The 15454-nt window shown below is 37.4% G+C and overlaps 1 protein-coding gene across 1 annotated transcript in view; it reads left to right on the top strand.

The window, feature by feature from the left end:
* The window catches only part of DIAPH3 (diaphanous related formin 3), a gene marked incomplete at its 5' end in the record, with an annotated part of 246726 nt that overhangs the window by 23357 nt on the left and 207915 nt on the right, over positions 1–15454 (top strand). Inside the window, 5 exons of the mRNA XM_026081539.1 lie at positions 1544–1648; positions 10466–10596; positions 14453–14527; positions 14618–14687; positions 15049–15185. Coding sequence (XP_025937324.1) covers positions 1544–1648; positions 10466–10596; positions 14453–14527; positions 14618–14687; positions 15049–15185 — 518 coding nt within the window. The remainder of the gene's footprint in view (positions 1–1543; positions 1649–10465; positions 10597–14452; positions 14528–14617; positions 14688–15048; positions 15186–15454) is intronic.

Raw genomic sequence — 15454 nt, 5'->3', positions numbered from 1 at the left:
AGCTTGGGTGACTGTAATAATGTCTATGTGCACATACATATGTGTGTGTATATAAACTGTTATTTAAAGCTTTTCTTACCTCCAGCATAATAGGAAATGCCATTTCTCATAGATATGTGACTGATTAATGATCAGAGCACTCTAGGCTGGAACACTAGAAGTCATTGCATCAGAAATGTCAATGAATAGCTGCTGAGTGTCTTTGAATGTGGTTTTGCTTCTGTTCTTATCAACCCCTGGGTTTATGTTGGCATGAATTCATTGTGACAGTAGTTTTGACAGCAGTTGGAGGTGTTGATTTAATGATCAAATTGTCAAGATTTGCTGTAGAGAAGGACCTGCAGGTCCTGGTGGACACCAAGTTGACCATGAGCCAGCAATGTGCCCTTGTGGCCAAGAAGGCCAATGGTATCCTGGGGTGCATTAGGAAGAGTGTTGGCAGCAGGTCGAGGGAGGTGATCCTCCCCCTCTACTCAGCCCTGGAGAGGGTACATCTGGAGTGCTGGGTCCAGGTCTGGACTCCCCAATACCAGAGAGACATGGAGCTACTGGAGCAAGTCCAACAAAGATGRTTAATGGACTGGAGCATCTTATATCAGGGGAGGCTGAGAGAACTGGGACTATTCAGCCTGGAGAAGAGAAGACTGAGGATGGGGAGAATCTTATCAATATGTATAAATATCTGAAGGGAGGACTGCAAAGAGGACAGGGCCAGACTCTTTTCAGTGGTGCCCGGTAACAGGATGAGAGGCAATGGGCGCAAACTGAAACATAGGAAGTTCTGTCTGAACACGAGGAAAAACCTCTTTACTGTGAGGGTGACTGAGCACTGGGACAGGTTGCCCAGAGAGGTTGTGGAGTCCCCATCCTTGGAGATATTCAAAAGCCATCTGGACATGGTTACCCTGCTTGAGCAGGGGGGTTGGACTAGATGATGTCTAGAGGCCCCTTCCAACCTCAGCCAATCTGTGATTCTGTGAAGAATCTGGGCTTTACGTATTGTGAAGGTGAATATTATTCTGTGAACTACTGTGTTGATTCCATTGTCCAGGATTAAGTGTTTGGGAACTGGGGGAAAGACTTATGGAACAAAAGGATATATCATTAAAAATGTCTTTCAGAAGAGGCAGGCTTGGGTACATTTATATGATTTTTAGGAAGTGTTAAATATATGTATTTTTTTTTCCTCTGGTATTTTTTTTTTCCTTTTTTTTAAATTGAAACCATTACTAGCATAATCTCATCTTAAGCACTTGTTTATCCTAACACAATTGACTGTTTTTAATATGGTTTATGAGGAAAAGTGGATAAACTTTTTAATAGCACGAATTAGCATGTAGCTTATAACAAGTTGCTTGTATAATAGCTTTCAGTTGCTCAGGTTCATATTTTTTGTGCTTTTATTTTGCTTTAGAAGTAGAAATTTTTCATTAGTAGTTTTATGTTTCAAAATCTTTGTTCTGAAAAGCTAGTTTGGAATCAGTGCCTTAACAGTATAGTTGGAAGACATTTAAAACTTTTTTCTTTCTCCCCCCCTTACTAGGAGGATATGAATTTAAATGAAGACAAGAAGGCACCACTGAGAGAAAAGGACTTTAATACCAAAAAAGAAATGGTGATGCAATATATTAGTACTGCTTCAAAGTCTGTAAGTAAATCTCTGTAAAGTACACCAAAAAAAAAAGTTGAAAAGTAAATTATTTACCACTTGAAAGGAAAAGTGATGCAGGCATATTTTTCTGACTGATTTTTTTAAGGGCAAGATTTCTTTATTTTAGAAACTTCAATGAAAGATGACCTTTGATACACAAGGTGACTTCTGTACACAGAGTAATTCTTTATGTTAGAGGTATGGCTGTTAGTGGAGACAGAAAGATTCTTCAGAAGTGTTCCTGTTTTTGATGCCTCACTCTTTTCAGTACCATTTTAATTTTTTTTCTCTAATTACTTTTTTTCATACTTGACTTTATTACAGAATTCATGGTGTGATATTATGTTGTTAACAAGTGTTGCACATGAACCCAGGTAATGGTCCATTTTTTAGTTACATTATTATTTGTAATAGTGATTTTACTGGTTGTCTTAGAGGGTGATGTGAAGACTTGTGTTCTAAACAGCTTAAGAATTAAGGTGGCATTAAAAAAATGCTTAATCGTTGCAAAGTGGAGGCTGGCCTCTGTGCTAAATGCTTATATTTTTTGAACCATTTGATTGGTTTAGAATTCACATATTCGATTCTTAGATTCTCAATGCTCCATGCATGCAAAGATATCAGTTAAAAATAGCCAGCATGTAATTATTACCAAATACTGAAAAAGGAAGACATTAAATATAATCATTTAAATGAGGTAATTATATTATTGTCTACTTAAAAAGAATTATCTTATTAGTCCAGTGCTCTAGTGTTTTTAGTAAGGTAGTTGTCTAGTTCAGGACAGAACAGTTTGGATATTGTTCTACTTAAAGATTGTCAAAGCTGCTAGCCACCTTATGGCATAAAAGGTCTAGTTTTAAATTCCGTGGTAGCAGAAGATTGGGAAGTCTTTAGCCAATTTTCTTAGCCAATTTTTTTTTWAAAAAGATATTTCCATAGGAAATCAGGAAACTTCAGGCTAGTAAGTCTCATAACACTCTCGACGTTTCTTAGCACATAACAGCTAATGTCAAAGTTTGTATGTTGTTGATATTCCAAGCTTCTGCACTTATTTTCAAAACTGAATTGTTTGGCCTAAAATGTAAGGTGATAATAAGATATGGATGCCTGTGCAGAGTTGCTGCATCTGTGTCTTCTTCTGGAACCTTATCATGATGTTGTTGAGACTCTCTTCCTTAAGAGAAACGTTATCATGGTGACTCTTGACTTCCTGGCACTTACTACTTGCAAAGAACTAAAGTCTGTAGCTGATGGTTTCATTGATCCTTCCTTCCGAGTGTCATTTAGATTTGAAGTTATGTTGTCATCACACTTGATTTTTGATAACAGAGCTTCTTGCACTATGTCCAAAGCAACCGTGCAAGGAACTCTAAGGTGGACTGACCTGCTTTCTGACCTAGGGTAGGAGCACTCCCTGATTTGTTCCAACCCACTCATCTTGCATGTTTTCCCAAAGCCCCCCATAACATTGTTTGCTTTCCATCTCCCTTCCTCACAACCCACCCATCCCTACTTCTGCTGTGGGAGATTGTGAAAGATTAATTCATGCAGAGAAACTCTTGTCTTTCCTGAACTTACTGTCCTTACTCTCGTATCCTTCACAGAAATAGCCTCTTTCAGTTGTGCAGTTGCTGAATTACTTCCAGTAATGCACAGATTCAGGCTTTTGAATATAGTAGTGCTGCAGATGAATTCAGCTCAGTGCTGAAACTAGTGTGATAGCAAACTTTTCTCCCCATCACAAACTCTTTGCTGTTGGTGTGCTCTTTCATGCCCCAAGCACATTGAGCTACCAAGGTATCCTGCCTCTCTAGAGAGAGTGCATGGCATGCTCAGGGTACTTGGCTAACTTTTACTTAGGCTGAAGTGAAGACAGTGGTGTCATGCCTTCTTTTCAGAAGAGCTGTATATGCTGCTGAATATTATTTGCAGTTAATACTATCTCAGGTCTCTCTTCCTAGGAATGATACTACAGTTACATCTTCTGATAGTTCATGTTTTTGAAGTTGATTTTTTCCTCTCTCTTTCTCTGCCCCCCCCCCCCAGCTTTTTTTTCTTCTTCTTCTTTTTCACTCTTTTCTCATTTACATTTCTTTCAGGGGTGATCTATAATTCATGCCTTTGCATCCTCATTTCAAGCCAGTAGCTAATTTTAGTTTGCTTTCTTCTGTCTTGAAGCTCTCTTGCCACTGATGAATGGGTCTAGATGTTATGGTTTGGAACTGTTTCATATAGTTCATTACTCTGTTGCTTTCAAACTCCTTTTTAGAGACCTATCTTACAGGATTTTCTCTGAAAGGAGGTATATTTTCTGTTGAAGTTGGGACTTCTAAGGTTGATTCTTGCCCCTGCTTGGTACAGAAAAGGAAGAGAGGATGAAGTTCTATCTTCAAACTTTGGAGCCCAATATCTTCATACCTTGGCAGAGATCCTTTTGGCCCTTTAGAGAGACAACTGAAGGGTTATTTCATAGGCAATAGGCTTCTTGGTGGTGTTAAACTACTTGTAATTTAGGATTCTGCTGCCCCAAATATTCTGTGGCCATGAGGAGGCCTTACCCATACTAACAACTGAACTCTAAGAGACTGGGTGGTCCCTTTCTTTGACAAACAGGCTAGCTGAAGAAGAGTTTATTTCTTCTAATCCAACCTGTGACTTTTGATTACCTGGTTCACCTAAGAACATCAAGAAGTTACAGTTAAACCTGTGAGCTTAGTCCCCAGGATTTGCTGAGGTCAGTGTAGGTATTTTTTTGGCTACAGTCTCCCTCGAGGTTGTTCTAAGAGCCTGGCCTATCCTTATTTGCAGCCCTAAGTAGACCTATGGTCCAGAGAGATTGTCTGGGGACACACAGTGGCCTCTATTTTATGAGCCTCATGTTGGACTTTGCCTGGGGGGGGATATGTCAGTATAAGCACACTGTTGCATGTTTTCCTTGAGATAGCTTTCTTTGTCTGCTGAGGAGATGGATAATGTGGAAGATCCCAGTCAATCATCCATATGGAAGGGGGGGGGGGGRAATCCTATCTTGTGTGGGGACAGAAAAACCTCATCTCCAGCCTGTCTGCGGAGTTCTAACCTGGCTTCATTTAAATTGGGAAAATAACTTAAACCCCACTGCTCCAATGAATTGATTACACAATCTGGATGTCATAAGTGTCTCTGTGTATTTCATATGCCTAAAACAAGGCACAGGGTGGTCTGATTTCTGTGGAAAGATCCAAAGGCAAAGTTATCATTATAAAGACTATTAAAATGAAGAACAGAGGGTACACCTCTAATGAGTCACTGAAAATGAAGCAGCCTTCAGTGATCAAAGCGCACTCCACTAGAGTCGAAGCTTCATCAATGACCTCACTATCAGAGTTTCTGCTTTTTAGAACTGCAAAACTCCTTTCTAATATGCACAAAGAACAGCTCTGCTACTGATGCATCTAGAAATTATGCTGGGATCAGCAGGGCTATACCAGGTGCTAATTCATATAAGCAGCCCTGACACCTACCTCCACATATGCATGAGATGCTGTTTAGAATGAATCCATCATTACTGGGCTTAAAAAGATTTTTTTATACGTAGCCAGAGTTCTCCTGACATGCATAGTCCAATAGTCATTCATTTTACTTCCACTTTCCTCAGTGACTATGTATATTTATGTCTGTACATGTTACCTGTAAGTATTCTGTTGTCRTCATGCTTCATATCATGTTAAGGGCTCCCTGTGGAAAAACTGTTAAGGATGAACAGTCTCAAGGTCTTGTGTGTAGTAGTACTTGGTGAAAATTTGACTGACTGCATAAATTGTATATGTGGAAGAATTTTGTTTATGTACTTGAGTATTCTGCTAGTGCTTTCCCAGTAATGTACAGTGTTTAGGTAAAATCATTTTTCTTCCCTTAAAAATGTCACTATATTGCATATTGCTTAAACCATTGAGGCTTGAAAAACCTTGAATGCAGCTTTTTTCCACTGTGTCATGTCTTATTTATCAGGAAACAGTCAGAAAAGGGATTGTCAATTGTTTAGGGACTATTATGTGAGTGTGCATTCTCATCTGCTAATGTGGTGTGAGTCTGTCTGTTGTTAAAGGGATTATAGTGTCAAATATATCTTCCATGTTTTTATAACTGTATGTACTGTACTTAATCTGAGGTCAGACTGCATGTTTAAGTGCTATATAAGCACATAAAGTTCCTACCCAGAAGAGTTTTAAAATCAATTTCCACAATATGGAGTTCATACTCAAGGGGAAATAAATGTAGCATTACTATAATGCTACCCTACCATCAGTTTCACTGTTCGGTATGTTGAACACGCAGAAACTGGTTTTTAAACTGAGTTTTTCGCAGCTAGATTTATTTTGTTGTTGTGCAGCTTACTCCCTTGTAATGTTATAATTGAATTAATTAATGCTGACTTCATACTGCATCTGCTCACAGACCAGTTGTTCTTCAGCTGAGCGATCAAATTTCTAGAGGCACTGATGCCTCAAGATATTTCCTGTTTCTCAGTTAATTCAAGCATTTTGAACTTAAACATCTTTTCCTATGCAGGAATATAGCTAATATAATCTGTTTCACATTAGTAACAAATACAGTTCTCATTTTACTTGAGCACTAGCAGATGTATCATATTCCTATTATGTTGCAGAGCCTTAGCATAACTGTGAATGGTAAGTGGTACTTGGTACCATGAGTGTGTTGTGCAGACATTCACGGAGCGCATGTTTTTTTTAAAAAACAAAACAAAACAAAAACAAAAAAAACCCACCTCTCCCCAAAACAAAATACACACATCTAGTTTTATTGGGATCTTTTGCATATGGTAATGTTCATGTGGGAAAGTGAATCTCAAACAGGGTGGTTGGTCACTGCCTAGATGTTGAAGTGAGTCTCCATAGCTTGTGACAGTGTCTTCAGCTGGATCAGATGAGACTCTCTGAACTGTTATTCTTGTGAATTCTTATAATCCAGCGGGGCCGTGGTCCTATGTGACTACTACAGTGAGTAGATGATCCGTTGCTATTGATTATTTTAAACTGCTTCCAAAACATCTCCTAACTATCTTAACTATGCACAAAAGACCATTTTACATGACCATTTCTACTTCAACAGGAACAGATTTAACTGACCATTTAGAAGTATTTTAGCTGTGTGCAGCTTGGTCAATTTTACAGTAGGAACTGCTGGGGGAAGTCATTGAAAATGACAGATTCTCCTCTGCCCGGGGTATTAATCCTTGCACTTAAGCATACAAATAGAGTTTATCAATTAGTCTATGCACAGCAGGAGCTGTCAGGAGAGTTTCCGGGACTGTCTGAAATTCCCACCCGCAGAGCTCCTGTAACAATTAGTCAAATGCTGGGTTGTGAGGGCAGCTAGGAGCTGAGTCAATTGCCTATCTCCGGTCAGTCCCTTGTCTCGCCTATGCAGAGATGAGCCGGGGAGCTCCTGGACCACCCAGGGAGTTGCTAACTAAGTGCACTGGATGTGCATGCAGGCACAATCCTGACACCCTCCTACACCACGGTCGTGACCTGAATTTCTTCCTTGTATCACAGCCATAACTCAAATTCCATAGACTCTGCCTGAGACCTTTTTTTAGCATATAAACACCTAATCCTAACATGTTTGGAGACTTTTGTAYAAGGAGGTGTGTATTGCCTGTGCACTGTATACAAGCAGTTTAGTCACCAGGGAGCAACCCTTGTCACTGATTCTCCTTCGCCAGTTAATTTGGAGTGGTCTGTGCAATTTATGATGTCGTAGCTTTTAACTTCCAGATTTTATCGAGTCTCTATTATGTAGTTCTTAGTGTTATGAGAATTTACTTATTTTTTTATTTTTATAATTCCTTCTTAGATACAGTTTTATCCAAATTGTAAGGGAGCCAAGCTTCCTTGTCTGATGGAAGCACAAGTTATTATGCCATCTTGATGAGGCAGATGACTTTGGAAGCACCTTAGTTTTAGATTCATGGCTTGGAATATGATACAAAATCTGTTTATGGAATAAGCTGCCAACTAGATTTTTTTAGAGAGGGTATTGTCCTCTCCTTATCAAATACATGCTGCTAACTCTTGGACCCAGATAATATCCGAACAGGTTAAAGCGAGTTCACCTTCTGTAGGGGCAGTTCTGACTTGAGTATTATGTGGGTATGAACTAACCACAGAATATAAAAGAAAATTGCAAACACCAAGTTTCTTTTTCCTGTGGAGCAAGAGCATGTTGCTGGCTCGTGTTCACTTACCTGTCCACCAGGATTCCCAGGTGCTTCTCTGCAAAGCTGCTCTACAGTTAGCCTCCAACCTGTCCTGGTGTGTGGGGTTATCCCCGCCAAGTGCAGGGCTTTGTACTTCCCTTTGTTGAACTTCACAAGATTCCTCTCGACCTGTTTCTCCAGCTTGTCAAGATCCCTCTGAATGGCAGTACAAGCAGCTGGTGTGTCAACAATTCTTCCCAATTTTTTAACTTCACCTCTCTCCTGGAAGCTACTGCATCCTCTTCCAGGAGGAGGAAGGTGTAGTTTTCCACACTTCTTGAGGTTCCATTTTCCAAAATGAGGAAAAAAAATTCTATATAAGGCTATATATAATGACATAATGAGGCTGCCTAACCACTGACAGTAGATAATTTTAAGTTGTTAATGTAGTGCAAGTCTAATTCTATTCAGCTTCTGACTTAATTTAGTAGGGAATCAAATCCTATTGTTAAGGAACTCTCTTTAATGCTGTATCATAGAATAGTGTTATGTGTAGGGCTTTGGCATGTGAGTAGGAATCACATGCACACTCATAATGCCAAAGTGAAACTGATTGGGGGAAATTAGTTCAAATGGTGCCTACTCATCTGCGACCTCTTAAGGTCGAGGGTAGCAAGCACGCAGCCTTAGATCTGAATTCCCAATGAGAGTCACATGCAGATCCAGATATTCATAAATTCAGAGTCTTATTTCACATAAATAAAATACAGGAATGTACAGACCTACATATCTTGTTATACAGTTCCTTAAAAATAGTTGCTGGTAATACAGGATTTCTACTACTGGCAAAAAATTGTATCTTTATTCAGTCCTTTGTTAATTTAGCAACTCTCAGTTTAATCAAATAGGGGTTATATCCCCAGGAATTCCTCTGACAAAGGGGTCTCCTGGAATCTGGAAGATTATGCAATTACAATTTAGAGAAACATACAGCATGGATGACTAACTAAAGATAGAAGTTTCTGAGAGCATTAGGAAAAGAGAAAGAGCAAGTGTGGGTGTGAGTGTGTGAGAGAGAACGAGAGAACTTCACTTTCTCATATGAGTAAAGTGAGGAGATACCTGTCCTTAAATTTAGTGGTTGGTGTTGCTCCTCAGCTGAGTCTGGGGTGCGATCAATGGCTGCTGCTCCTGGGAACAAGAGGGAGGTTCCAGATGGCCATTACCATGGAAATCCTACCAAGAGCAGGATCATCAAGAGTTAACAGCAGCTCTTCCTAGTTTTTTCTAGGTACTGGGAGATGTCCATAGAAGAACACCTTAGTATTATTTCCTTCTCCTGGAAGGAGAATTGCACAATCATGCATTCCCATCCCACACAGATCATAGGTTTTGCAGACCCTGAGCTGGCATGGCAGAGCATCCAGTTGTTTCAGAAGCATTTGCCAACAGCTCCTGCCCAACTCGCCCTTGGGCATGGCTACCCTCACAGTTTCGGGTCTGACCCTCTGCTTCAGTCAGCATGGCTACGAGTCAGTTGGTTGTCTGGGCGCAAGCTCAGAGCTCTTGTTACAATAGTTATGTCACTGCTCCCAGAAAAGGGAGACCTTCCAATTGGATCAGGTCAAATGTAGGTCTTTTACCCCATTGTATACCTCTCTTCTAAGGTTTATGTATGCTCTATAGAAAATATCTGTGTTCTTCCTTGTATTATAGGCGGATATTAGGTGGAATAGACTTGTTTTCCTCTGTTTCTGAATTCTGACTATACCAAGAATTTTGTCTTTGGTGCCATGCCTTTTAAAAAAAAAAAAAAAAAGGGGGGGGGATAGTCTTAAAAACGGGGTCGGTGCCTTTTAGACTTGCAGTTTTAATTGCAAATTGTAGGGCTTCGTTAGTTCAGTATAGCCATTGTTTTCTTTAAACAATTAGATACTTGATGTTTTCCAAATTAGTATGGAGCCTTAGCTGAAGAAGGCATTAGTATCTTGAACTCTCTTTTAGGCAACATTTGACACCAGAGATATGATGACGAGTTTGAAGTCAGTGTCTTTCAACCTGTAGTTGAAAGCTCCCAGTCTGTATTATTTGAGGTTCTTTGCTTTAACCCTTAGAACCAAAGCTATTCTATTATCATAATCCCAGTCTAATTTAGTCCTAGTCTCTTGAGAGCTTTAAGGAAAACATGTTTTACAACATTATTTGGGAGAACTCAAGTTACTGCACTAATATCCTGAATACTCTTCTGGAGATCTGGTTCTTCCATCCATATTCTCGTATGGATACAGGGACCCTTCTGGACACTTGCTCTGTGAAGAGTTTGTTGTTGTTGTTATTTCTTTTTTCTGTTGAGTATTGGAAATTAAGATGTTTGTAATGCTGAGACAGAATACATTCATTACAAACACTGTATTTCAGTGAGTGTGCCTAATGCATTTTTGTTTGAATGCTGCTTTTGACTACTGACTGGATCATAAATTGGCAAAAATTTAGTCACCATTCAGCATACATAGTAGATGGAGAACAAATACTTAAGTGAAGGCTAGCCACTTATCTGTTTAAATTCTATATGTACCAAAACAAAAATCAATGTACTTTCTGTGTTTCAGGGAAGCCTCAAGAAAAGTAGGAAGATTTCACCTCAAGAGTTTATTCAGGAATTAAAATCTGGATCAACAGATGAAAGACTAGTCACTTGCTTAGAATCTCTTCGTGTGTCCTTGACTAGTAATCCTGTCAGGTAGTACAGAATTTGAGCATCATTAACACATATTACAAAGATTAATTGTATTCTTACTTCTTCAGGTATTTAACTAATGGAACTTAAGAATTTCCAGTTAATGAATTTGTATGTATTAATGAATGTACTTTTTTTGCATTGTTTGTGTACCTTCTGTAGGTCTATTTTAAGTAAGGTAGTTGTGAGAGAATGTGAAACAAATATAAATCAAAACCAGTTCAGTCTGTTTTGTTGTGCTAAGCAGTCAAAAGTATGTGGTTTTGGCAGTTTTTTTTTTTTTTTGTTTTTGTGTGTTTTTTTTTGGGGGGGGGGAGTGGGAGGGATTATATGCAACTTATTCTGTCAAGGTGATCAATAGGATAGGAGATGGGATCACCAATAAGAATGATTTGTGTGTGTGTGCGTGTTTTAACACATGCTCCTCCTTCTGTCCAGCATGCTTTAGGTATCTTCCTCTCTGCCTGCTAGTAATTTCTGTTGTATCTGTGGGGTTTCTGTACAGGGGACACATTATTAGTTTACCTGTGTTCCCTCCCATTTGTAATCATAACTCTGAAATTGAAGTTAGTCTTTAGGTTTTAATTTAGGCTTCATCCATCCAGGTTGAATTATGGAAGCTGGCTTTATTTTATTCTGTTCTATTCTGTTTTATTTACCTTACAAGTTTTCATTTTAGAGTTCCTATTTCATCCACTGGTTGAGCATGGGATTTTCTGAAACTTTTTTTTTTTTTAGTGCAAAGTAATGCAAATGAACTGCTGATGATTAGACATTATTCTTCTTTCTGCATTTGGCTTTGAAGAATTGTTGACGTGAGCCTTTTGTAAGGGTACTTGCCTTCTATTAAGGTGTTTTTATATTGGATTGTCTTATTATATGTCTAATATACCTATTATATGTAATGGGTCCCAAGGGAGGAAACTTACTTTGCATTAACCTGAATACCTCTGACAGGGGGTATTAGAAGTTATTATATACTCTCCATGGATAAAAAACTACTTTTTGGATATAATATTACTTTCCATTCTTTATTTCAAAACAAAACAAAAAACTGGAGATCTTAAACCTATATTGATTCAAAAAAAAAAAAATCCTTTGCTTGTTAACTGCATTGGGATAGAAATACCAAATATATAAAATATGTGATAATGTAAGTTTAGAGTATTCTCTCCTCTATCTGTTTCTGATATGATTGGATAATTTCAGGGTTTTGTGTGTGATTCCCATTCGCTTCCGTTCCCTCTTCCTCTGTCTCTCCTATCCACCAAAAGAAAAGGTTTTTTTTTCTCCTTTCTTTTTTCTTCCTTCCCCCCTTCCCCCCCCCAAAAAAAAAACAAAAAACAAAAAAACAATCTTGGTGAAGTAATAATTCTGTACAAGACTGGCAGCACAGGACAATGTGAGGACTTGAAGCACAGGACTTGAAGAGTGGGGAAGATGGAGAAGCAGTGTCCGTGTAAGGGAATAAGCGATGTGGAGGCCAGTTACAAGAAAACAGTGCAGGTCTATATTTAAGTCATTTTATACAAAAGGCAAGCTGAATTGGGCTATGATGTTGTAATAGAGCATCTGATCAGTACCAAAGTCTGCTGATCAATATGATCTGGAGGACCAATATATAGAAACTTGAAGTTTTAGAGCACCTTAATATAATGACACTTAGGACAAAGTAGGTTTTGTTATTTTTGCATTTCACTTTCTGTGAAAGGAAAGGATTAGAAAGCTTGGAGGTATGTGTTAAGAGTGGGTGGAAAAGAGCAAGTGCTTTTGTGAGTGGAGAAATGGAAAAAACTAGTGTTTTCATCTTTGTAAGCCTGGTGCATTTTATCTCTAAATTATATTATGTGATACCCATTCTTGTTATGTAGTTAACTTGGTCTACTGTTCAAAGCATGCTAGAAGTGTATGAAATGCTGTTGAAATCAAAGTATTGCAATCATATTTGAGAGTAATTTCTTGGTGCAAACACTTCTAGCATTATAACACTGATTTTATCTATGTTCAGTCAAATATAATTGTAGTAGGTGGTAGAAATAATATTAAAAAATTGACAGTTGAGCCTAAGTCCTAAGTTTACCATAGTCTATTAAAATCTAAATTCSATTTGGAACACTAATCAAAATATAACAGACAACATGCGAGAACTGTAACACTTAAAGATTAGCTAATAGGGATACAACATTGGGTAGCCCTGAAAGAAGTTACTGAACTAAAGGTTTCAGAAATCAATCATAAGACATATTTCTATTGTTTCAGTTTGTTTTGTTTATATTGGTATCAACTCTAGAAGTGCCAGCTTTTTAAATCGAAGTAGGAAGGAATGATTTCCATATAGGAAAATGGAGTTAACATGAAAGAATACACAAATATATTTAAGCATTAAAATAATAGTAGAGTGAAACTCATTAATAAGTGAATGGATGCAGGGCCTAAGAGGACCTCTGAATTTGTAAGAGATTTGAATTGAAAAAGAGTGATTGGAGCTTGTAAAAAAACCAAAAAAACAAAAAAAAAACAAAAACAAAAAAACAAAAAAAACCCCCACCCACACACAGAAAAGAGGCATTTAAGTAGGACTGCAGTGCCACAAAGTCTCTATTACTTGGCCATGAATGCATTTCAGGCTACATATCTAGTGAAGGATCCCAACCAGCAGAATATTCAGAAACAGTCTTCCAGTGTATTGGGCAGTGCAAAAAGACACCAGCAAGCTAGACCTCACTAAGCTTAAATAACAACACATTTTAAATAGTGTTAGAAAAACTAAATTCTTTCCCAGGGTTTATTTACAGAAATATCAGAAATGTAGCAGGAGTGCGCTGCTCTTCTTGCTAAAAATTTGTGCAGTAATCATTGTTGAATCACATGTCCCCTTCTTTCTAATGATTAACAACAGTTGATGTTCATTGAATACAAATACTGGAAACATAAGACGTGATCAGCCACCATTATGATTTTGAGTGAGAACTTGCTTTGACACAGAAGTACTGAACTTCAGTCAAACTGCTAAAAATCCACAATTGTTTTAAGCTCCAGTTCAAAGGAACCTTTGTATGATATGGACAATGAGAAACAATTTAAATTTAGGATTTTATTTTGTTATACATGACAAGCAATTTGCTCAGCTTAAATTGTTTCAAAGAAATAATAATAAAAAAATACACAAACTATTGGTTCTATACCCACAACAGAATCTGCATTGATGATGGCTATGAAAAGTATTTGATCCATATCCAATCTAACTATATCTGTTCTAAATAGGGATGGTTTTGCCATCAGTTATAGACAAAAGTATCACGCTAATTTAAAAGTGGAGAAAAAAGAGGATGCAAGAGAGATTTATTATGAATTCATTCTGTCTTGTTGGCCAAAGACAACAGTGAAGAATTCTAAGGACTTTTCTTAAGTCAGTAGTATGAAATGTAGATTAGCATCTCTGGTAACCATTTCTACAATTCCTTTAGGCATTTACCCCTTTTCTGCCATTTACTGTTAGATTTTTGACCTTTCCAGTAGACCTATTACAGTCTGTAACAGATTCTTTTTTTTTCTTCTCCTTTTTTGCGAGGTTTTTAAATACTGTTAAAATCAGTTTTGTGCCAAAGAATTTATAATTGTTCACTTTTAAATAAACCTCCTTAATTTAATGGATGCATTACATTTTTGTTTACCTCTTTATTTTAAGGTAATTGAGTCAAGGAGTGAATGGAATGTCTCAAGATCTTCTGTTGTGTAAAGAGTTGATTTGGGGTTTTAAAATGATCAGTTATACTGATTTTTATCTATGCTGAACAATTTCATTATTGTAATTACTCTTTGAAATATTAATTTCAATTTTTTTTTTCTATCTCTCCAGCTGGGTTGAAAACTTTGGCCGGGAAGGTCTGGGGTTGTTGTTGGATGTTTTGGAAAGACTGGTTGAGGAAAAACAGTAAGAACAACTTTATATAAAAATTGCCAGCTTTTCTTAATATGTATTCTTAATCAGAATTTAATTACAATGAATTTTTTACCAATTTAGGCAGGACAAAACTGTGAAGAGGAGTCAGCATAAGGTTATACAGTGTTTGAGAGCCTTCATGAATAATAAGGTATGGGTTTTTCTTTAATATGGAAATTTGAGTTAATGCAGTTTAATCAGATAATGTACATGATCGATGGATATAAGCCTGTGCAATTTGTAGAAGTGGTGTGTTGGTCAGCTCTGGTTTGAAGTTTTTTGCTGACACTTCCTCTCTGCAAAAGTGCCAGTGGATAATGATGTAAACTTTTGATGCTGATACATGCACTTATTACAGAATAAGTGATGTGTTTTAGATCTTTCTATAATTTTTTTTTTAACAAAGTATTTAAAGGATTTAAATGTCATTTGACATACTAACTGGAGGGAATTGGACATTGAATATACTAAGTTGGATTCCTCCCCGACCTTCCTGGCTTTTTGTTCTTTAGTATGGACTAGAAAGAATTCTGGGAGAAGAGAGGAGCCTTTTGTTGCTGACCAAAGCGATTGATCCCAGGCAAACAAACATGATGACAGATATAGTTAAACTCCTTTCTGCAATATGCATTGTTGGAGAAGAAAGCATGTAAGTACTATATATTCCCAGAAATAGTAAGGTAATTTTAAGATATCCAAAATTATAGCTGTATCTAAATGAAATGATAAAATTTTCAACTTAGGTTTGAAAGTAATATCTGTACTATTATTACATAGTCAGTTTTCAAAATCATCTTATTATTCTCTGATTTTTATTATGGTCTATCAATAAGATTTTTTTTATATATATGCTGATGTACTAATTAGATGGAAACAGTTATGCAGCCATTCTTTGTGATTAAATTTTTTAGCAGTATT

The sequence above is a fragment of the Apteryx rowi genome, unplaced genomic scaffold (assembly GCF_003343035.1).
Source record: "Apteryx rowi isolate R43461 unplaced genomic scaffold, aptRow1 scaffold_553, whole genome shotgun sequence".
NCBI lineage: Eukaryota > Metazoa > Chordata > Aves > Apterygiformes > Apterygidae > Apteryx > Apteryx rowi.
Note: the sequence above shows the minus strand (reverse complement) of the source record. Positions and strands in the feature narration are given on the sequence as shown.